The sequence below is a fragment of the Bombyx mandarina genome, chromosome 15 (genome assembly GCF_030267445.1).
Source record: "Bombyx mandarina strain Sakado chromosome 15, ASM3026744v2".
In the NCBI taxonomy this organism is placed as follows: Eukaryota; Metazoa; Arthropoda; class Insecta; order Lepidoptera; family Bombycidae; genus Bombyx; species Bombyx mandarina.
The window spans coordinates 1992135-2014986 of record NC_143221.1 but is presented as its reverse complement, the minus strand read 5'-3'; the positions used below and the strand labels follow the sequence as shown (position 1 = coordinate 2014986).

Here is a 22852-nt window from a genome sequence, read left to right as displayed (position 1 = left end):
ATAACAGAACGACTAGTTACCTAAATTGGTACACAAGCTAACTAGCTAGTTAAGTGTAGTGGACCGGTCTCCATATCCAGTTCGTTATCAGTAACTAACTTTATATTATCGACTGATAATTTATTCCGTGCAATACTTAATTAATAAACATTAGATTATTCTAGACCAAGGATGAGGAACACGCGGCATGCCAAGAATTACTAAAATTGAATTTATTTTATCGACTTTCTTCCATCAATTCATTTTTTGCGTTGTTTTCTTGTTTGGTTTTTTTTTACTAAAGAAATAATGTTTCGTAAATTATTACATCATAATAAGAGTTAATACATGAGCGCCACACCAAAAAAAAAAATTTTATATATTGGCCCATTTATTAAAAAAGTTTCTCACCCTTGTTCTAGATTGTATTCGTCTTACATAGATTTAGCGTTATATATATTTAAAGACGAGTTGGCACACAACATCGTGAGGACCAAACTAATGGATGGAGATGGTCACGACCTCCATACATTTGGAGCACGACTGAAGTAAGGAAGCTTATTCTAGGCGAAGATCATTTCACGGGGAAATGTCTGACTATAGTTAAGACCTTATCTTGTACTTATGTTGTTGTTATATATGTTATGAAAGTCTAGTTCCTTTCTTTAATTTGAATTATGTCTCGTATGCGCTGTCGACATGTGCTGGAACGTCCGCGCATGTGTTGTAAAATCGGAAAGGCAGCCTTGACAGAGAAACAATATGGCATTTCGTAAAATTTTAATAAAATTGATTTCTATTTAGATAACTACAAGATTATAAAATAAACTTTAAATGTCGTTCCTTTGTTCTTTCAGGTTAGTGTTAGTGTTATAGTGTAATATGGTACGTAAGATAACTTGATTAAAACTAATAAAATAAATCTTTGTTCTTTCAGAGCAACACATTGAAGTTTTTATTTTAACTATTCAACATTAGCTATATAAGAAGCTTATTAATCTTATATATATTTGGACACTTTTATATTCAACCGCCTTCAAATAAAATAGGAGGTTCTCAATTCGAATGTTTTATTTTGTGTTATCTCCGAACTTTTATCGGGATGAATTTAAAATTAAAATCTTGTATTATTGTAGTCAGTCTTTCGGGACCATTCGCGGTCTACAGAAATAAGTGCTAGGCTAAATGTAAAATAGTGAGCAAATTATCAGAATGGTAGAGAAAAAAACAGAAACAAAAAACGATGAAACTTAGCCTTACAAATGAAGTTCTAAGTACATTTTTAATTGATAAATCGTATTAATGACAATTTATTTACGTTATCGAATATGATAATCATCAATCCTCTAAGTTACATCCAAACTATTCTTTGCAAACCAGTTTAAAGCCGATGAAAATCATCTATGACGGTATCGCAATACAGGGAGCAAATAGTTACCTGATTCAACAGCGCCCCTTCCGTATCGTTTGCTCTTAATCTTGACCTCGGGCTGCGTCCTGTCACAATGACAACCGGAGTCGTCAGCCCCGAGCCTCTTCATCGCTTCGGTGTTCATCCTCTGTTCATTTTGACATGGAGATGGTCCTGCGGGACCGTCCATGTTACACCTGTCCACAAATATACAAGATAATTTTTATAAAATACTAGCTGACCCGGCAGACTTCTTAGTGCCTCAATGGATAAATAAAAGACCTAAACTTTTGTATAAAATAAACTTAAGACAAACAAAAGGAATCCGTCCTACGGGGGGGACACATCAAAGGAAAAACAAAATTGTTATTTTTATTTAATTCCGAGTAATTTCATATTTATCTACCTTTTAAACCTTCTCTGGATTTCCACAAATAATTCAAGATCAAAATTAGCCAAATCGGTCCAGCCGTTCTCGAGTTTTAGCGAGACTAACGAACAACAATTCATTTATATATATAGATTTTTACTGGTGGTAGGACCTGTTGTGAGTCCGCACAGGTAGGTACCACCACCCAGCCTATTTCGGCCGTGAAGCAGTAATGTGTTTCGGTCTGAAGGGCGGGGCAGCCGTTGTAACTATACTGAGAGCTTAGAACTTACATCTCAAGGTAGGTGGCCCATTTACGTCGCAGATGTCTATGTGCTCCAGTAGCCACTTAACACCAGGTGGGCTGTAAGATCGTCCACCCATCTAAGCAATAAAAAAAAATGCGCCACCCACCTTGAGATATAAGATCTAAGGTCTCAAGTATAGGGAAAACAACTATTAGTCTATACATTAATAATTCAGAGATTCATCCTATAATCCACTTCCTCTCACTTCTAAAACGTTGTGACAGTAGCTCTTATTTTATAGCTATTATAATACAGCAGCTTTATGTGTTAACTAACAATTAGCAAAAGTTAAAAGAAACGTACTGAACACACAGCTCTTTTAAAAATTGTTGTCAGAACATTGTCGATGACGGCGTAACTAAATATTTTCGGGATCCACAAGACGTTGTCACTAATCACCCGACCTATTAATGACATTATTTATTAGAGGTATTTTTCCGTGGAAATTCAGGCTCGTTACAAAACTCATTAAGATTGTGTTAATAAATCAATGAAATTCCGACCTGTTTGGTGCCACAGTACGTTATACTGCCAGGAAAATAGAATTGTATTGTTTTATTAATTTGTTGATAAATTGTACCTACTATAATCAAAAGTATACATTGTAGGAATTTGAAGAATACAGTCGAATAAATTATTTTCTTCGATTTTCCAGAGTCGTCGATATCATTAAAACTTGTTTTACGACTTAAATTCGCGTTTATTTTGATTTGATTTTATGATTATTAGGTACAATCATTACAATATTCAAATGTCGACAAATAACAAGATGGCGTCTGTGAGCGCGAAAAAAATAAGTGCAAATTAAATTGCGAATTGCGTCCTCTAAAAAACGCAAGGTAAGGCCTAAAAAATCTAATATTTCAATGGACTAAATTTCAAAACGTAAAAGTGTTTTTGTGACAGAAGAAATAAATCGTACCTTTTTTACTAAAGGTAATGCGTATTGTAAGCCCGACTGACAAAGATCGCAACCGACGGAAAAAGAAACAAGCTCCAGGTTAAAGAGTAGATGACATCTGCTATTTCAATAATTGAACTACGACCTCTTTCTTGTCTTTAAGTTTTTGTTTTCCTACCCACTGCCAGTGGCCTCGAGGAGCTATTATGGCTTCAGGCTGTGTAGACGAGCTCACGGGTTTAGTATGAGGCACTTTGCTGACATCTGCCCTAGCAAGAGCAGTGCTTCGCAGAATCTACCGCCGAATGAAAATCGCGATCCACTGCGAAGAACACAGTGGGTTGTTTCTTCGAGTTAACTTGCACGTCGAACCCTTCGTCGCATTCGACAAGTTCGACGAGAGCGGTGACACTACCGGTGCATGTGTGTTAAATAAATCTTCCTTATGGCGACCTTCATCTTATATTGTGTATGTCAGAGTACGTAGCCACTTAAGCCAAATGAGCCGTGAGCTCTTATACCTGTGGGCAACTGGTGAACGCACCTATCGTAATAATTCTGAATGATCTTTTCACTGATCAAAATTCTCATTCAAATCTTAAAACTCATTGAAACTTTTATCTACATTTATTCAAATCAACGTTCCAATACGGTCATAGCAACTGCATCAGCCCACCCAATATCGGGGGTCAATTTCTTGATAATAATAATAATTAAAAAACAGTTCGAAAATATTTTGATGTTTTTATCTTATCTTACGTGCGTAATGACACGAAACGCCCTATAAAATGTACGATACGTATGTAAAAAAAACAAAACATGACAAGTTTCGATTGCGATTTAGCAAGTACGCCCAGCTGTGTCGTCACTGAGACCGCAGGGGGTCAGATAACTGTTGACACGACGCCGCGTTTGGGTAGATTTCCACAACAAGGGGTCGAAATATAACCAGTACAACGATAAAGTTATTGGAAATTAACAAGACATTCATAATTATTAATGTCATAACAATCATCATAGGATATTGACAGTTGTTCTATATTTAGTTGAAGAAAATGTATTTTTTTTATATATAATTCTTTATGGCCGTGTTTACGTCGCTAATTGCTGTTTGTACTTTAATGGACAACATTTCAAGATAGTTTATGGGCTAAAGGCATGATCTTACATCATTACTGATAGTTTAATAAAAAAACAACAAAGTCGTTAGGGAATTGCAAAGATATGCCCTGACATTTCCACCGCGAAGGAATGGCTTGAAGGTTGAGACAGAAACAGTAGACTTCAACCTGATAGACTTTTTTTTGTCAGGAGGAAATCGCCGGACTTCCGTGGAGGGCGGGGCATGTCGGAGTCGAACCGACTGCCTCCAATCGCTCAACAACCAGCATCCAAACCTCGCATGAGACAGAGCGCATGAAAAGGCAAAGGGGCGAAAGTGAAGCGTTTAGTGCGGACCACATCTTTTCCATCACCCTAACACTAGAGAGACTACGTTCATAAACCTAATGCAATCAAATACAAGTTCATAGTGTGCGTTATACTATGATTTTTTTTTATTGCCCTTGCAGGCAGATGAGCATACGGCCCACCTGATGGTGAGTGGTTACCGTCGCCCATGGACTTCAGCAATGCTAGAGGCAGAACCAAGCCGCTGCCTACCGTTAAGCACACTCCACAAGACTCGTTTGAAGAAGAACATGTGATAGCGCTCGGTAAACACCGTGGAGGGGAAGTTTTCTTATATTTTTAGATTTAATAAACAATTATTGACGGTAGCAAATTTATACAAGGTGTGTTCGAAAAACAGCAGTCTCGAATTCTAGCACCACGAAATGACGACGAGCTCGCGGCCCACCTAGAGCCCAGAGACATTAACAACGTTAATGCCATCACCCAACTTCAGACATGAGTTCTAAGTCTTAGTTTTTACAGTACAACGGCGGCCCCACCTTTCAAACCGAAACGCATTATTGCTTCAACGCAACAATAGGCTGGGTGGTGGCACCTACCAGCAGAAAGAGAATGTTGTTAAATTGCTCTTATGAAACAGTCGTATTTACGATGTTAACGGGTTGTACAGCAACCCTTTGTCGTGGTTAATCGTAAGTGTTACATACATGTTTAGACCTTGGAATGTTCGAACTTTCTTTGTAAGAATGTAAGAAAGTCATAGAGACCTGAAATTAATTTTCAACTATTTCTAACAAGTAAACTTTATTTCAGAATTTACTTAATTTTAGAATAGAATTTTTCTAAATAAAAATGGTTGTCCGAAATACCTGCCTGTTAGTCAATCTTTGGCGTGCAATAAACATTGAAAAACAGGTTTGATTTTTTTTTATTGCTTAAATGGGTGGACAAGCTCACAGCACACCTGGTGTTAAGTGGTTACTAGAGCCAATAGACATAGCTACAACGTAAATACGCCACCCACCTTGAGATATAAGTTCTAAGGTCTCAGTATAGTTACAAAGGCTGCCCCACCCTAACAAGCCGAAACGCATTATTGCTTCACGGCAGAAATCACGGAATAGATAAATAAGGTTGGAATGGTAATGTAGGCGGGGCGAGCGTGCCACAGTTATGATTGTACAAACATAACTCGACCGATTCTTTCATTCACCGTGTTTAGTGCGCTTCGGACTACTTGGGCGAACAGATTTCCGCTTTATAGTGCCGTGTTGTGCAATTATAACTTGTAAAACAAAAAATCAGACCTCAAGTATAGAGCGAGGAGGTATATCTTTCGATCGGTAAGTCGAAATTACCATTTAATTACAATATTATTTGTCTAAAACATAAAAATATACTGAGCATTATGAAATTCCAAACATTAACAATATTATTGCAACAAGTTATAAATAGCATACATTGCGCGATGTGTACTCGCCCAATGAACGCGATGACCAAGTCAGCTTCCAATGTACTACATGCATTGCGTTCTCTACACTTCAATCTTTGAAATTTCGGCCTTTGCCCTGATTGGCCGTGGTGCAGTTTGTCGATAGTGAGGTGACCATGTGGTGAAATAAAATCATCGACAGAATTCTCGACTATATTTACATTTGACATGGATAATTTTTGCAATATTTTATATTTAATTAATGATACCTAGTATATTCTTAGTGAGACGTATTTTGAGTAAAATAAATATGTATTATTATTATTGAATTATTATCATTGAATTAATGTGAAGGTATAATATAAAGGGACATGTAGACCTCTCATTTACGGGTATTTACTATATTGTCTAAGACGTATTAAAATCTAAGTAAAATGCTATTTGACTTATGCAGTAAATTAAAAATTTTAGGTTTCCTAAAGAACCTAACGCCCGGGAACAATGGATTGACGTGACAGGTAGAGGAAACTAAAGACAAAGACGAGTACTATTTGCTCTAAACATTTTACTGAAAATGATTTTACCATAAAAAAAACAGAATTCACTTAGTTTTGAAAAATTCATTCTTAATTAATAGCAAGCGCCAACTGCTTAACAAATACGTTTTATTCCAGGGACAGTGACTATTTGTAATGAATAAAAGTAAAATAGTTTTCTTTTTCAATATTTATTTCATGTTTCATTTTCTCCATTCATTCATCAGATAATTTATCGATAAAGAATATCGATTTTATCAAGCACTAGCGTGTATGAACATTTTTATTGCCTTTTTGCGTGTGTGAGTGTGTATGCCTACGGGTGTTTTGTGCTAGTTTGCGAACGAATATCGGTCCTGAGATTTATGTGTGGGTGTTTTTGTTGTGTGCGAAATACTTGTAATCACACTATGTGTATGTGTAGAAATTAAAATAGTGGGGATGAAGCGGCGACACTGGTTCTAATACAAAATTAGAGCAAAGGCCTTTCCAACCTTATTTATCTATTCCGTGGCAGAAATAGTCGGGGTGATGGTACCTACCTGTGCGGACTCATAAGAGGTCCTATCACCAGTAATTACGCAAATTGTAATTTTACGCGTTTGATTTTTATTACACGATGTTATTCCTTCACCGTGGAAGTCAATCGTGAACATTTGTTCAATACGTATTTCATTGGAAAAATTGGTACCCGCCCGCGGGATTCGAACACCGGTGCATCGCTAGATACGAATGCATCGGACGCCTTATCCTTTGGACCAATTTCTCCCTCTTACTCCAATTTCTCTTTCCTGGTCACACTAATACATTAAACTAAGTTACTGTAAAGAAATTTTACTGTTAATTTATCTTTATCGATTGGTTGGCCATAACGAATAAGTTATTATTTCGATTTTTCCATGGTAGGTTTCCCATGTTTTCAAACGACAATTCAATACCATTCAAATAAGAATTACTTATTTATCAAGATTAATGTCTCGTACGTATTTCCATAACTGATGATAAAATAAGTAAATAAAGTTATAATACACGCCTTAGTAGCCACCCGAAGTCATTTTTAGTTCATTAATAAAATCAAGTTAATCGCCGATCTTTAGAATCTAGAAAGAATCTCAATAATATTACGTTGGAAGATTCAGTTACGACAGACAGACCAGGACACCGTCATGTTGCTGCCTTCCATATATATAGTTCCATAGTTCAGAAAAATGTGTTTAAAAAAACCACCATTTATTTTGTTTTCAGTACCTATTTCCCATTCCTTGAGCCTTTTCATTCCACTTTCACCAACTTTGGACCATAGTTTTTATTTAATTCAGAAACAATTCACAAAAAAGCGATTTTTTTTTTTAAATTCGTCCACTGTAACCTTACTTCTTTAACACAAAAATATTGAGGATGTAAATGAACACATTTGTACAGTTGTTTTCAGCGTTTTACGGTTGACTAAGTTTAATTTACTAGGTCAATTTATTGCTTGACGTCAATTTTAAGACATTACCTACAATAGGTTTCAAATTCGTTCGGCATGAGGCAACGTTTGCTTACATCAGACTATCTCAAATCTCGATACGATGATGAAATCGTTTGAGTTCGTGGACAAGAAACAGAACGCCGATTTAAAAAAATAATAATCACAAAATTACTTATAACAGATAACGATGAGCCGACTCATTATTTATTATAATACGTAATTTAGAATTCATCACACATAATTATTTAATACATCCCTATTGTTTTCTTTGATACTTACTATATTTAGTCTATATAGTAGTATTTTTGAAACTATTGTTGTTAACCATCCTAATAAAAGTTTTTTTTTCCGAATTTATATCCGAAACGGCTAATCCAGATTTAGATTAGGTAGATTAGATTAGTTACATTTAGGTACATAAAGGCTGTTTTTTATACCTACATAAGCTGATGGTCTAGTCTCTAGACTCTTAGACAGACCATGTCAGCGTCACCGGGCTAGCAAAGGCTGTAAATAACCGGATATATTTATATTATGCCCCTTTAGACATAACGTTAAACAAAGACGTTTTTGTTTGTGTGAGCTTTGTTCAACTTACAATCAAGATCTATTTCAATTTCAATTACCATACTGATTGCGTTTCATTTGGATAGATTACTGACGTAACTAATTTTCTACTATCGTTCAACTTATATCAATATAAATATCTGTGTGCCGGAGACCTATTGACAGTAGGGCCAAGCAAACTGGGCCAATAACGTTATAATCATTAACTATTGTTATTAATTGATAAACTTCCTCTCATAAGATGAACGATAGTAATTGCATAATGAAAGATACTCTAAAACACGAATATGAAGGAAAAACAAAAGAGCGATGTCTCTGGGGCCTAATGCTTAAGACGCTTCGTGACCGTATAACACAATATGTTCACTAATTATTTCGATGGTAAAAGAAATACGATCGTGTTTTTTAATAACATCCGAAGCACGCAAAATCAATACAGTAATAATTTTTGATAGGGACGGCCTATCTATAGTTCAGTTAATGGAAATAATCTAAATAAGATCAATAAAGACTTCTTGAAGAGTTTATACCCGTTAGAGAATACTAGCTTAGGAGGTAGGGATCACCAATATTTGGATTTTCAATCGGTTATTTGACTAACGCGATGTTTATTATAACTGAAAGTCTTAGTGAATTGTATAATGGAACTTAATTTAGTAAGTCAATATTCAGATTCAAAGATAAACCATATGTTCTAATTTGTTGTGGGGACTAAGAAATAGAAACAAGAAATGTAACGCACTCCTGGACGTTGACGTCAATCTACAAAGTAGTTAGATCTCTGCCTAGATTTTATTTAGTCTTCGTTGCTCCACTATAATTACATTCAAGTTTTTTTTTGAAGCTAAAAAACACGACATGTTTTCTTAATGAGGTTTACACATACGCTGCGTTCTTGCGGATTACAATTTGTTCTGACTAAACTAACTGTGTGTGGTTAAGGTAAATGTTGGTATAAATACTAATAACATTCCATGTCACCAGTACAGATTTTAAACCATTGACAATTTATAAAAATCTAAGCCTAAAAGCACTGAACAAAGCTTCAAAAACAATTACAAGCCTATTGGCCAAATTACGTTAGTTAATTTCGCAAAAACATGTCTGACCGTTTGTTTTTGCGGCTCTACATTATTTAGATTTCTACCTTTAGATAATTCGGTTATTACACAACTTATAATAAAATTGCCTTGCCCATTATTCGTATTACTGATTATGTAACTTTCGTGACCTCTGATATCAATAAGACTTAATTAAACCATCTTAAAGAGATATTGAAATGCGAATTTTATTCACAGGCTCGTAATTTTAAAATTGATTTGGCTCTGATTATGAAATTATTATATGATGTTATGAATATACCGTTTTTTATGAATCAACTATACACTGAACAGTCTTTGCGGTCTAAGCTATTTGAGATAAAATATTGTTAGTATCTAAATACTAACAAACAACATTTTGTATCAAATATTGTTCTGAATAGATCAATAGATAGCAATCATGAGTTTTTGAAGTATTCTATTGCAAGATTTAAATTAATTCAGCCACACACCTACATAAGTAAAATTAATTTTGCACTACTGTCTCCAGTTTGTGATACTAATCGACACAAGGGACTTTAAACAATGATAATAAACATTTTATAAATCAAAGGCATAATAAGCCAAGTCTGTGACAGAAACTAACTTCTTTTGCATGAAACAAAAATAATTGTGACAAGAGCATCATCCTAATTTGAATCGAATTAAAATTCAGCAGTGTGACTGTGACTATCAAAGTAAGAGATAGCAATTAGGGGAATAACGGGCTTTTAAACCCTCAGTAACTTATTATGAATAAGACCATACATGTATAGTGTGTGTACCTAACTACAGAACATGAAGTGTGCGCACAGTGCAGAAAATTAGCAGTTTCCTTTCAATATTGCATGTTGTTGATATCATCAACAGCCAATGATGCATTTTGAGATACCGGTAGTAAGAATAAATAAAATCATTGAAGTAGGTACAATGTTTATTTTAATGATGAAATTAATGGGAATACTCAGTTTTGGCAGAAATGTAATGGACAATTATTAAAAATATTATTTAAAAATATTCACATATCGCCTTTCCTTGTTTCCAAATGTAGAAATTCTGCTAATGTTTAAAACTTTATGTAATAGACACTTATGTAGATTTAGTATTTTAAAATTATTTAAGTATTAAGTCAACATTTGAAGCTGCATTTTTCAATTTATGTAATACTTTAAAATCCAACAATGATGAACACTGTTAGTCAGTATAAGGTTTTTTTATGAGTCTGTTTTTTGGGAGTGATTTATTTACTTTCTTGACTATTTTAAACTTAACTCTTCTCTTTTGTCTATAAGGTAAAGATCTCATCATTTGAATCATGCTATTTAACAATATATATTAACTTTTTTTGGATATTTAACTTTTTTTGTTTTACTTTTATAAATAAATATTCGTCTTCGGTTATTTTTCTATTCCTTACATAAAATAAATTAAATACATTTTGCAACTGAAATAAATTTAAAAATGTGCTATCAGACATGTAGACAATCACCATAACAAAGTTTGTTTAGTTTTGTTATTACATACCACATGACTTAACCTAACTGTAAGAAACGTGAGTTTGACATAAGTTTCATAACTTTTTGTGCATGGCATGATATAATTGATGCAACATGTCTTTACCGAGAAACTACAGAAGAAAACATTTATGCGACGTCTAGGTTTAGTTTTTTCTGAATTGTGTGATATTCAGACCAATTTTTGTTGCGAGAAATAAAGAAACTAAGAGCGACTATTTGAATGGTTTAAAATTGGAGATCAAACTTAATTTAATATCAACTTGAAGTTTACATACTTATTATTATTTATTTAGATGCACTTACCTAGGAATTGTGGTGGGGCGGAATAAATATCTCACAAACAAATAAGTCCTGTTTGACTCTAAACAAGAATTGCGAGACAGAAGTCACAAGTTGTCTATCAGGCAAGAATTAATTTTAACGAATAGCTAACGTCGTACTGTGCCCGTGTTTTATTTTGAATTGACGTTTAAATGTTGAGTGAAATAGGACATAATGGAATAAGATTTGTATGACTGAGACGGGTGACCGGAAAAATACGACGCTATAGCAGTATTGATACTTTTTCAACTAACTAGAGATCTGTTCACACGAGTATATTGTAACTTGTAAATGATTCGTAGGCGATGAATTGTTCTCTTTAAGGAAGCAAAATTAACTAATTCACCTTTCTGGAATGTTTTTTTTCAGTAATTCATTTAACCCACGCTTTTTTCTTTTCGAGGTGCGGCTGGCGACAAGCCGATCTGGCTCGCAACAAATTCTCATTTCTTATCCTCCTCCTAAACTTTCAAAATAATTACTACTTTCATAATGATTAGCTTTTAATAGTAGGACTATCCCTATAAGGAAAATTCTACAAAATGTATTCTATCCTCGTTAAATACCTCAAATACTCAGCATGACCTGATTAAAAGTATCCTGACATACCCGGTGTCCCTTCTCTACACATGATAGAACTTGTGTGTGAATGTTAAAATGATTATCAATATATTAAAATCAGTATTATTTTAAAATGAAAATGCTAATTTTGATAGTTTTCCAAATAGGTATGATGACTTAATTGATTTACAACCAATATCAAGATCAGTCGGCTACGCTATAGTCGATGTTATCAAATCAAACAAAACTCGTCGGTGTTGTTGAGCGAAGTTCGAGCACGTGGTACTACTTTAACTGTTGCTCCTTTGCTGGTAATCTACAATTTATAAAAGGCCCTCATTGCTACATACATTCGTCGCGCGATCCCCACCGTATTGGAAGCTCGCTTCATTCCCACTTGCGCTCGAAAATTGCAAAAATGTCTCATCCTAAACAAGGTACGTTTCCGTCATATTTTATCAATGACAAGTTTGTTTGAAAATTTAGTTATGATACGTACATACCCGACTAAATTAAGAATACATGAATTAGATTTGTATGTTTGCTGCTAATAGACTTTATTTCTTGTTCGTATAATGTAATTTAAAATATTTTTTATTGAGAAGGCGTTTTGAACATCAGACTTGTGCAACCTTGAATTGAAATTACTTAGCCAATTTTTTTTCCCTCGTTTACATACCTGCTCAAAGTTTTTTTTTATGGCAATAGTTTTAACTTTATGCCAGTTTTTACTCAAAGTTGTATCTTTACCGTTCTTAGTTTAAAAGTGGATTATGTATGTTTAAATAATATGTACCGTGCGCAATAAAGTTAAATTTAGTAGTAATAATTTAGTATTAGTTATTAAAGTATTTAGGTAGGTACATAGGTAGGTACCTACCTACCTATATAATTTGCCCATAGACAATACACCATAGATGTAAACCTTTTATTCGACAAAGATTAAAGGGCTCTCAAAATTTTTTAGATTACGTTCACGTCTCCTATTTAGGTTGAGCATAAACGTCTTAAAGATATTAAAAGATAAAATTGTATGATATTGCCTCTTGTGGCCTATTTAATCTACTATAGCCTATTTAATTTACTGGTGGTAGGACCTCGGGTAGGTATGTACCACCGCCCTGCTAATTTCTGCCGTGAGCAGTAATGCGTTTCGGTTTGATAAGAGGGGCAGCCGTTGTAACTATACTGAGCCTTAGAACTTATTTCTCAAGATGAGTGACGACATTTACGTTTTAAATGTCTATGGGCTCCAGTAACCACTTAATACCAGGTGGGCTGTGAGCTCGACCACATATCTAAGCAATAAAAAATAAATAAAAAACGAATTAGTGAACAAATCAGAGATATCATATACCCATCTAAAAGTACAAGCTACCAAATGATCTAACTTAAAAATCAATACCGATAGAATCGCTTTATGCAAGCACTCGCCTGCTTCTGATCTTACCAGCTTTTGTAAACACAAATACAGTAAAGATGAAATTCGTGACATGCTTGTCGATTCACGTTTTAGTTTATGTATGCATTTATAAATGGGTATTGAACCCAAGTTCAACTTATTGCTATTACCTTATTTATATTATCATACCTTTTTTTATCAATATTATTTTGCTAGCCATTTTTTTTTTATAAAATGCAGGCTGTCTCTAATTGTCTGTTATTGGAGGTACAACTATCATAAGTTCCAATGCTACTATTAAATAGTGATAATCTACTACCTCATTGTAAAAAAATACTGAAATGTAATACATTGACGTTATTTTTCAGTTGGACAATATAAATTGGGCAAACTTCTCATTGAGGGTAAGACCAAACAGGTATTCGATGTTCCGGACCAACCTGGGTACTGCTTGCTTCTTAACAAGGACAGAATCACCGCAGGCGATGGTGTCAAAGCCCACGATTTGGAGGGAAAGGCGGCTATTTCCAATCAGACAAATGCAAAAGTGTTCGAAATCTTAAAGTCTGCAGGTGAGCAAAATTTTCTTATTGAGAAGAAATTTGAGTTACTCAAGAGGTGATACTCAACAGGTCACTAACATTTTTTTATTGTATTAATTTAACCTGAATAAGAACTCAGTTGTATTTCGGACTGAACACTAACTTATTGCTCAGAAGCAACACTTAAAACACAAAAATCGATATTTTAAATGCTCTAAATTGACATAAAACCATTAAATTTCCTGAAGAAATTAACGACCGATAGCTACTAGAAAAAATTATCCTTTAATTAGTAATTTACGAATTTCCTATGCCGCTGGCAATCGCTACCACCTAAACTTAACATTAAAGATAAAATAACTCGAAGCATAAAAAAACTTAAAATAATCTTTCGTTGTTATAGATGCCGAATTGATAATGAAATCAGCTAGAATTAGGATGTTTAATTCGTAATGTAAAATTACTTAACAATATGCAAGGCGGATAACAAAATTATAAATTGATGTAAGCATCAGTAATGTTACTGTATTTTTATTCCAAGATATAATAAAACGTGATAGATATGTTAAAACGTGGTAATCATTTTTGAAAAAAAAAAAACAATGCGAAACAGTTCATTTCATAACAATATTAATTTGTAATGCGATTGTTTACAAAAATAAAAGCATTATGTCGAATGATGTTATTATACTATTAATGATGTCAAAAAGCGATGAACAATAACAACACTATTTCGTATTGCGCTATTCAATGCCTATTTATTATCTTGAACTCGTTTTTGACCTTATGTGCGAACAATAACTGATAACACTACTATAACGATTATTATGAAATATGTCTTGAAGTTGCATGGAAAATTGTAGGTTCAATACTTTGATTACTTTTGATAAAATAATTGCTTTATTTTTTTCCTTGTTAAAGCTACAAATACAAACATGAAGATATGGATTTTTTATTAATAGAACAAATAAAAAATATATATTGTTAAACCTTTTTTTAACCTCACCTTTAAATTGTTACAAAAGCATGAACATAGTATATCTTTTTTATTTAGTATAGTTTTTTCTCTAAAAATCCTTATACATGATTTCAAAGTATATCCACAACACTATTACTTCGCGCAATTATATTATATTCGTATAGTGATCGTTTCCAACACTAAACAATACCTATAATTGTATATTTAAATATACTTTAATAATTTTCCAATCGAGCTCGATCTCAGCTATCATCAGCTATATCTATACTAATATATAAATCTACAGTGGTTTTTACGGATGTTCCATTATAACTACTGAACCATGCATCCGATTGACTTGATACGAATGTTGGACTTCCTAATAATAATGACAATAAATAATAATGTTAATTTTAAATGCCCAGCGAAGCGAGCGAGGACGGCTAGTACATTAAATACCACATATTCTCACGCAAGAAAGAGGTTTCAGGTTTCAGGCATTTTTTTTCTTTATAACGCACCATGATCGTTAATACTCGCGTTTGTTCTATCGATGAAGGATTTATGTAGCAACAGCTATCAAAATGCAGAAGATAATATAAAAAAAATCTTATACCTACCAATCAAGTTTTTAAAATGAGTTTACTTAATAATATGTACAAGTTTCGAACCATCGGTCAAGATTCGGACTATCAGTCTATAAAACCGTATCGCCCGATATGGAACTTATCCCTGTAGCTTTCCCCAAACCTTACATTGCAATTCAAAACAAGAATAAAATTTATCAGATATCAAAAAATATAATACTGTGTGCGTGCGTGATTTTGAGTGTAGGGAATGTTTTAGAGTCCACGTTGTTCTGCTTACACTCATATTGCCCCCTGTAGTGATGAATGCTTAGAACCTTACAAATATAATCACCATTTCAGGAATTAAAACTGCCTTCGTTAAGATTGCCTCTGAAACTGCGTTCTTATCCAAAAAATGTGAGATGATCCCCATTGAATGGGTTACCCGCCGCCTTGCAACTGGCTCGTTCCTAAAAAGGAATCCTGGTGTACCAGAAGGCTTCAGGTTCACTCCTCCAAAACAAGAGACGTTCTTCAAGGATGACGCAAACCACGATCCCCAATGGTCAGAGGAGCAAATCATTTCAGCCAAATTCAATTATAACGGTCTTCTAATCGGTGGGTTACTTACTACATTTGTTTGCGATTGTAGGTATATAATGTTCACAAAAAAAATAGATTTCGTTACATCACTGTTCTTCCTTGCTATTTTCCATTACCTTAAAAAAATCCTAAATTTTTATTCACACAACATCTCTACAAGTCTAAAGTGCGCTAATTGTGATTTCCTTGTGGTGTTGCAATTTTGTAAAAAATATACATTTTTATGCTTCATTAAATAGGTCGCGACGAGGTCGACTACATGAGAAAAGCTACGATTCTAATATTTGAAATCTTGGAGAAAGCTTGGGCTCTGCGTGACTGCGCACTTATTGACATGAAAATAGAATTCGGAGTCGATACAGAAGGTAGACAGGTTTCCTTTGATTTTTACCGCTCCGATTTAATATTTACATAATTCTAATCGCCGTGTATCTATTTTCAGGTAGCATTGTATTGGCGGATGTCATCGATTCTGACTCTTGGAGATTGTGGCCTTCCGGTGATAAAAGATTAATGGTTGACAAACAGGTATTATTTTTATTAATTTTCTGCCAGGGCTTTCTTGTTCTGATAATTACCATAAATAGAGCTGTGTGCAGTGCCCGGCGATAAATATGTTTTTATTGGTGGTAGGACCTCTTGTGAGTCCGCACGGGTAGGTACCACCGCCCTGCCTATTTCTGCCGTGAAGCAATAATGTGTTTCGGCTTGAAGGGTGGGGCAGCCGTTGTGATTATACTGAGACCTTAGAATTTATATCTCAAGCTGTGTGGCGCATTTACGTTATAGATGTCTATGGGCTCCAGTAACCACTTAACACCAGGTGGGCTGTGAGCTCGTCCACACGAAAGAGTAAATCGCTTAATTTATGCTTTGAATAGTGTTCTCTCTCTCGCATGAAATCCCGTCATCTCATAATCTAATTATCAAAAGAAACTAAAATGTATTAATGAAATAATTAGGTGTACCGGAACCTCACAACGGTGACTGCAGCTGATCTAGACACAGTCAAACGCAACTTTGCTTGGGTGAAAGACCAGCTTGATTTCTTGAAGCCGACGATCCACCACAAGGTTGTCGTCTTTATGGGCTCACCAGCCGACCAAGAACATTGTCAGAAAATAGCTAAAGGTATTTCTTTGACTCTAAAAACCTTGACGACTGTTTGACCTTGAATAAACTAAATGAACGCTTTATGCAAACAGCTGCCCGTGAACTTGGACTGGATGTCGATCTTCGTGTAACGTCAGCCCACAAGGCCACTGAAGAAACCCTTCGCATTATGCAGCAATATGAAGATACGCATGGTGCTCTCGTGTTCATTGCTGTAGCAGGACGATCGAACGGACTCGGGCCCGTTCTTTCTGGGAACACTTCCTACCCTGTCATCAACTGCCCACCTCCTTCCGATAAACTTGTACAGGTAAATAAAATGTTATTCACATTGCACATGGCTTCACAGTTAAGTTAAAATGATAAAGCTTCATAAAATTTATCAAAACATCAAATCCACTGAAATTAAATTTGATTCATAAATATCAGACTACTATAGCTAAGATGTGGTTAACATATTATGGTGCATTAGTTTTTGCCCGCGACTTCGTCCGCGTGGAATAGTTCGTTTGGCGTATATCTATATATAGCGTAAGCTCTCAAAAGGGAAAAATACCCCGATTTTGAAACATTATTTATTGGTGCTCCACTTGATCCTATTGGTCCTATTGGTCCTATTGGTCTTAGCGTAATGTTATAGCCTATAGCCTTCCTCAATGAATGAGCTATCTGACAATGAAAAAATTTTTCAAATCGGACCAGTAGTTCCCGAGATAAGCACGTTCAAACAAACAACTTTTGCTTTATAAAACACAAGTCCGGCCGCGCGTGGAGTACAGCTCCCATCTCTGGGCCGGGACTCCCAAATACCAGCTTCTTCCATTTGACTCCATACAGAAGAGGGCTGTTGGGATTGTCGATAATCCCATTCTCACGGATCCACGGATACTACCTGGAGCCACTGCGGTCATCCTCAGTGCGTTTCCAGAGGTCTATTTTGCCACGTACCATCAATCTTCAAACGAGGCTTGTGGATAGTATTAAGTGGTAGGCAGCGGCTTGACTCTGCCTCTGGCATTGCTGAAGTCCATGGACGACGGTAACCACTCACCATCAGGTGGGCAGTGCGCTCGTCTGCCTACAAGGGCAATAAAAAAAACTCTTCAGCTTTATAAAATATATATTATAATATAATATATATTATAAATATATATATTTATTTTAATATTATAAAATATTAGTATAGATAATTAATGAAAATAATAAATGAAACGTGAAGACATTTAAGCAAGCTTAATTGCTCACAGTTATCTCTCTACTCGACAACATGGCTACCGGTGATTTTGTAAATCTGCTCGTATCCTGCTCAATTCATGCATTAATAAAGTGCTTGTGGTTGGAAAGATGGAGAGCCATTATGAAATATAACTGAGACCTCGATCTTTTGTCTCCAGCTGACTGATTCAAGTTGTAATAATATTCTACTAATCATGTATACTGTAAGTTTACAATAAAATAAACGAGGTTTATTTTAAATTCTAGGACATCTGGTCGTCCCTCTCCGTACCGTCTGGATTAGGATGCGCTACAGTAATTTATCCTGACAGTGCTGCACTAATGGCTGCTCAAATAATCGGCCTTCAGGACTATTTAGTGTGGGGACGTCTTAGATCCAAACAACTTGACATGGCACATTCACTAAGACAAGCGGATAAGAAGCTCAGGAACCAAACAGCTTAATGTATAACAAAATACAAAATGAAAAATAATATGCAAGTGCCAAGATTAGTCGGTCGTACTATAAATAATAGAAAAAACAATCATATTTTTACCAAGAATAATGAAATGTTTTATAAGTATCATGAATGTTGTCTGTTTAAGTTGAACATTCCATATTATACTTATTTCATTAAAGAAATCTTGTAAAGTTGTAATTGTCATTATCACCTTTACTATGGATTTTATGGACATATCGATCCATTCTGAGCTTTCATACAGTGTGTTGAAAAAATTTGTGTTTTTCCATTCCGATCCGTAATTAAAATCTTAAAAACTAGTAGACATTTTAAACTCCACAACACGTTGGACTGAAACTGCTTTTCGATCTACATGAGATTTACACGCACTGATTGAAAGCACAATAAATATAGAGAAAGGAGACTACTTGGCGAAATACTGCCAGCTTTTTAGTTAGTAGGCAAACCAGGACCTCATCTGCTCGATAAAGTAATGTGACATTAATACACTCCAATGGTGGGAAGATATATCTAACGGATATTTCCCGCGTCAGCGAAAAGTGACTCACATAACGATTATGGTCAGCGCTTCTATTGCTATTTAATATTTATTTCGAAGGATTTTTCGGTTACACCAAGCCAAGCGCGCTCTCGAATAGTGACTATGTTTTTGGGCAGACTGGCTTAATGGCTCACTTGATCTTACAATGGGAGACACAACAGCGTTAATGCTCAGCCAGAATATCCTTATGTAGTGTAATACAGAGCTTCTTAATTTTTTAGGCAGATGTGTATTATGATAGAGGTTTAAATAACGTGCAGAGGTGATGATATCCAAAACGCTTCATGCTCTATTACATTAAACTATAACGAAATAAATACTCTCGATTCAGATTTTAATGATTTAGTAGCTGACGTGATTTAGTGATTTTAAATATATATATTTCTCTCAAGCAAAGAATAAACATATTATGTATGTCCATAGCACGACTTTTCTTGTGGATCCTCATTTTCGATTTTGGACACGCTAAGTACGAGTTTTTTTGGAAAAAGAAAAAAGAGAACACCAGAGTTCAATGTTTGGATTGAACTAAACTTTGATTTTCTAATAATTAAATACTGTATATTGTTGATTATTATCATTGCTTAAAAAGTAAACATGGTTTAAACAAAATAAAACAAATTAATTCTACTTCTTCTTCGTCTACTTCTCAAATTACTACCTACCTACATAATTTCACTTCTTGGTTTAATACTATCCTAAAATTACTTCAAATTCAAATTCAAATTCAAAATCATTTATTTCAACTTGGATGTCATCAAAAACACACTTGTTGAATGTCAAAATGTAAAAGAAAATGTTAACTCTACCACCGGTTCCAAAAAAAGCCACAGTCCTGAGAAGAACCGGCGAAACAAACTCAGCGGGCTTTTTTTTTTGTATTTTCTCAACTATTTTCTTTTTTTTTTTAAACAAGAAAACATATTTACAGTATACAAAAAAACAAGTCAAAAAAATACAATTCAAATAAATAATAATAATAATGAAAAGGCCAGGAGCGAACGCCTCATTCCCACGTAGTGCCATCTAGTAAAAAATCCTTAACTTTATAATATGCCTTGTTGCACAAACGTTCCTTGACAGTTTTCTTAAATCTATGAACAGGTAGTAGTTGAACGTTTTGTGGGATATTGTTGAAAAGTTGTACACCCAGCCCCCTGAAAGAGTTGCTTATTTTCTTAATTCGAGCCGCCGGCAACGCAAGCCTATGTTTGTTCCTAGTGTTCACATTATGCAAATCGCAGACTCTGGGGAATTCTACAATGTTTTTACGCACGTACAATAAATTTTCAAAAATGTATTGGGACGCTAAAGTTAGAATTTTGATTTCCTTAAACTTGTCCCTCAAGGATTCCCTCGGGTGCATATTATAAATAGCACGAATAGCCCTCTTCTGCAGGATGAAAATCGTTTCGACATCGGCAGCATTGCCCCATAGCAAAATGCCATAGGACATAACACTATGAAAATAACTGAAATAAACTAGACGTGCCGTATCTTCATCAGTAGGCTTAGTGCGAGTTTCAAAAATGGAATCGATTGACTCGCATCGAGTGTACGCTCTTCACGGTGAAACGTGCGGAGCTCTGAGTGCGAGTTACTGGATTTGCAGGACGTTTATTCATCTTGAGAAGCGATATTTTTTTTCTTTTATGTTGGTAGCACGCAAGGGTTTTTTTAAGGCGTTTAATTGAAATGCCAAGCTTTCTAACGATATTTATAATTATTCGAGTAATGGGTAATGTACCTGTGCTTAGTGCGAGTTTTTTTATTTACTCAGTCGATGTTAATGATATGTTTAATTTGTGTGAGGTTGTATCAGTGCCACCTAGTGGTAAGCTTATGAATCTCATTTTGTGGGAGAGAGAAGGTTTGTTTATGTTGCTGTCTCATGTATCGAATAGCTTTACCGAAGTGAGGCTCTCGATTATTGTATGTGAGAGTGCGAGTTGCAAATTAATGGATTTTGAGAGCATTTCTTCACTTTCAAGCAAGTTAAGTAGTCACTAAAAATTTTGCCGTGAAACCAATACAATATCAAGATTTTTTCTTTCGTTTTTAATAATAACGTTGTTTTTTAAGGTTTTATCTATTCTAATGGTTTATACACATATATTTTTTCGGTTAGAAAATTTTATAGACTTCTAGCTAGTTGTAAATACATATTAATTCTTTGCTTTTTCATTTAATTCTTATTAAATCATTGCTTTTTTTTAAAGAGTTGTTTGATGAGAGAGAGAGAGTGAGATAGAGTTGTTTTTTTTTTTATTGCTTAGATGGATGGACGAGCTCACAGCCCACCTGATGTTAAGTGGTTACTGGAGCCCATAGACATCTACAACGTAAATGCGCCACCCACCTCGAGATATAAGTTCGAAGGTCTCAGTATAGTTACAACGGCTACCCCACCCTTCGAACCGAAACGCATTACTGCTTCACGGCGGAAATAGGCGGGGTGGTGGTACCTACCCGTGTGGACTCCCAAGAGGTCCTACCACCAGTGAAAGAGTATTCTTTATTGTACACAAAATGAATAAATATTGTGAAACATTCTTTCTTGGTCTTATCGCTAAGAGTGATCTCTTCCAGACAACCATTAGATGGGCAAGAATAATTTCGAAATGAATTGCACACTGTGTATATACCTATCTATCATAGAAATATATACACACGCGCACACTAACACACACACACGCGCGCGCAATATACATATTTACAGGTACATACGTACAGATTTATATTTATAAATTATATAGAAATTTGAACAATGTAATAATAATTTTGCTTCTTTACACATTTATAAATAAGGATGGATGCTCGTAATAATTTTAGTATATTTGGGCCACCTAATGAAGATCATCAACACTATTACCGTAAATACAATCATTTTATAAACGTTCAACGGGTAAATGATTAAACCTATGTAAAACATAATTTCTTTAATTAAAAAAAGCTGAAATAATTACCTATTCCAAGATTAATTATGTTAAGTATGTCTAAATATGTAATTACAATTAAATAAATTCTATAATAAACTTCTAGTTCTAATACTTCTATTAAAGTTACTAAAAAAATATGTTTATGCTGGGCAGTTTTCGTGTATTTTAAAGGTTACGCCATTACGGCAAAGTTTGTTTACGAAATTGCACCCTTAGAATGGAAGTGGTATAACTAAAAAATTTAAGATTAGTTTTATATTTCAAAACACTTATGTATTATTATTAAGAACCTACATTTTAAGTAATACGTGAAGCAAAAATGTTGTACTCCTTTTTACGAAAATTGCGCGGACGGAGAAGTATGAAATTTCCCACACTTATAGAGAATATAGAGAAGTATGTAGTGCAGACTGCTAATTTTTTTTTTTTTTAATTTTGCATAAACAATAAAAAAATAAACTAAATGAATAAAAAAACCTTACACACACCACCATGTATTTGACACACACACACACATGCATTTATACTTTTTTTGTTTATTGATTTATCAATCTGTGGTCAAATTGAGAATAGATTAATATTTTTTGTCTTTAATATTATTTTTCTATAATGTAGCCTT

At 34.5% G+C, this 22852-nt stretch overlaps 2 protein-coding genes across 4 annotated transcripts in view; one reads left to right on the top strand and one right to left on the bottom strand.

Annotated features, from left to right (window-relative positions):
* The window catches only part of LOC114242660 (amidophosphoribosyltransferase), a 29673-nt gene extending 17177 nt beyond the window's left edge, over positions 1-12496 (bottom strand). For 2 of the 3 annotated variants that reach the window (XM_028173911.2, XM_089733148.1), the window contains exons 1-2: positions 11291-11541; positions 1418-1587 (exon numbers count right to left, since the gene is read on the bottom strand). In XM_028173911.2, coding sequence (XP_028029712.2) covers positions 1418-1580 — 163 coding nt within the window. In that variant the 5' untranslated portion in view covers positions 1581-1587; positions 11291-11541. Of the gene's footprint in view, positions 1-1417; positions 1588-11290; positions 11542-12372 lie in introns of those variants that run through there. The other variant, XM_089733147.1, reaches the window with a different exon arrangement.
* On the top strand, positions 12081-18923 carry Paics (PAICS bifunctional enzyme). Its single transcript, XM_028173905.2, has 8 exons — positions 12081-12306; positions 13640-13843; positions 15701-15958; positions 16183-16308; positions 16386-16471; positions 16906-17074; positions 17149-17366; positions 18539-18923. Exons 1-8 carry the CDS (start codon positions 12096-12098, stop codon positions 18734-18736), a joined length of 1470 nt encoding a protein of 489 aa, XP_028029706.2. The 5' UTR covers positions 12081-12095; the 3' UTR covers positions 18737-18923.
* The last annotated feature ends 3929 nt before the right edge of the window (positions 18924-22852 follow it).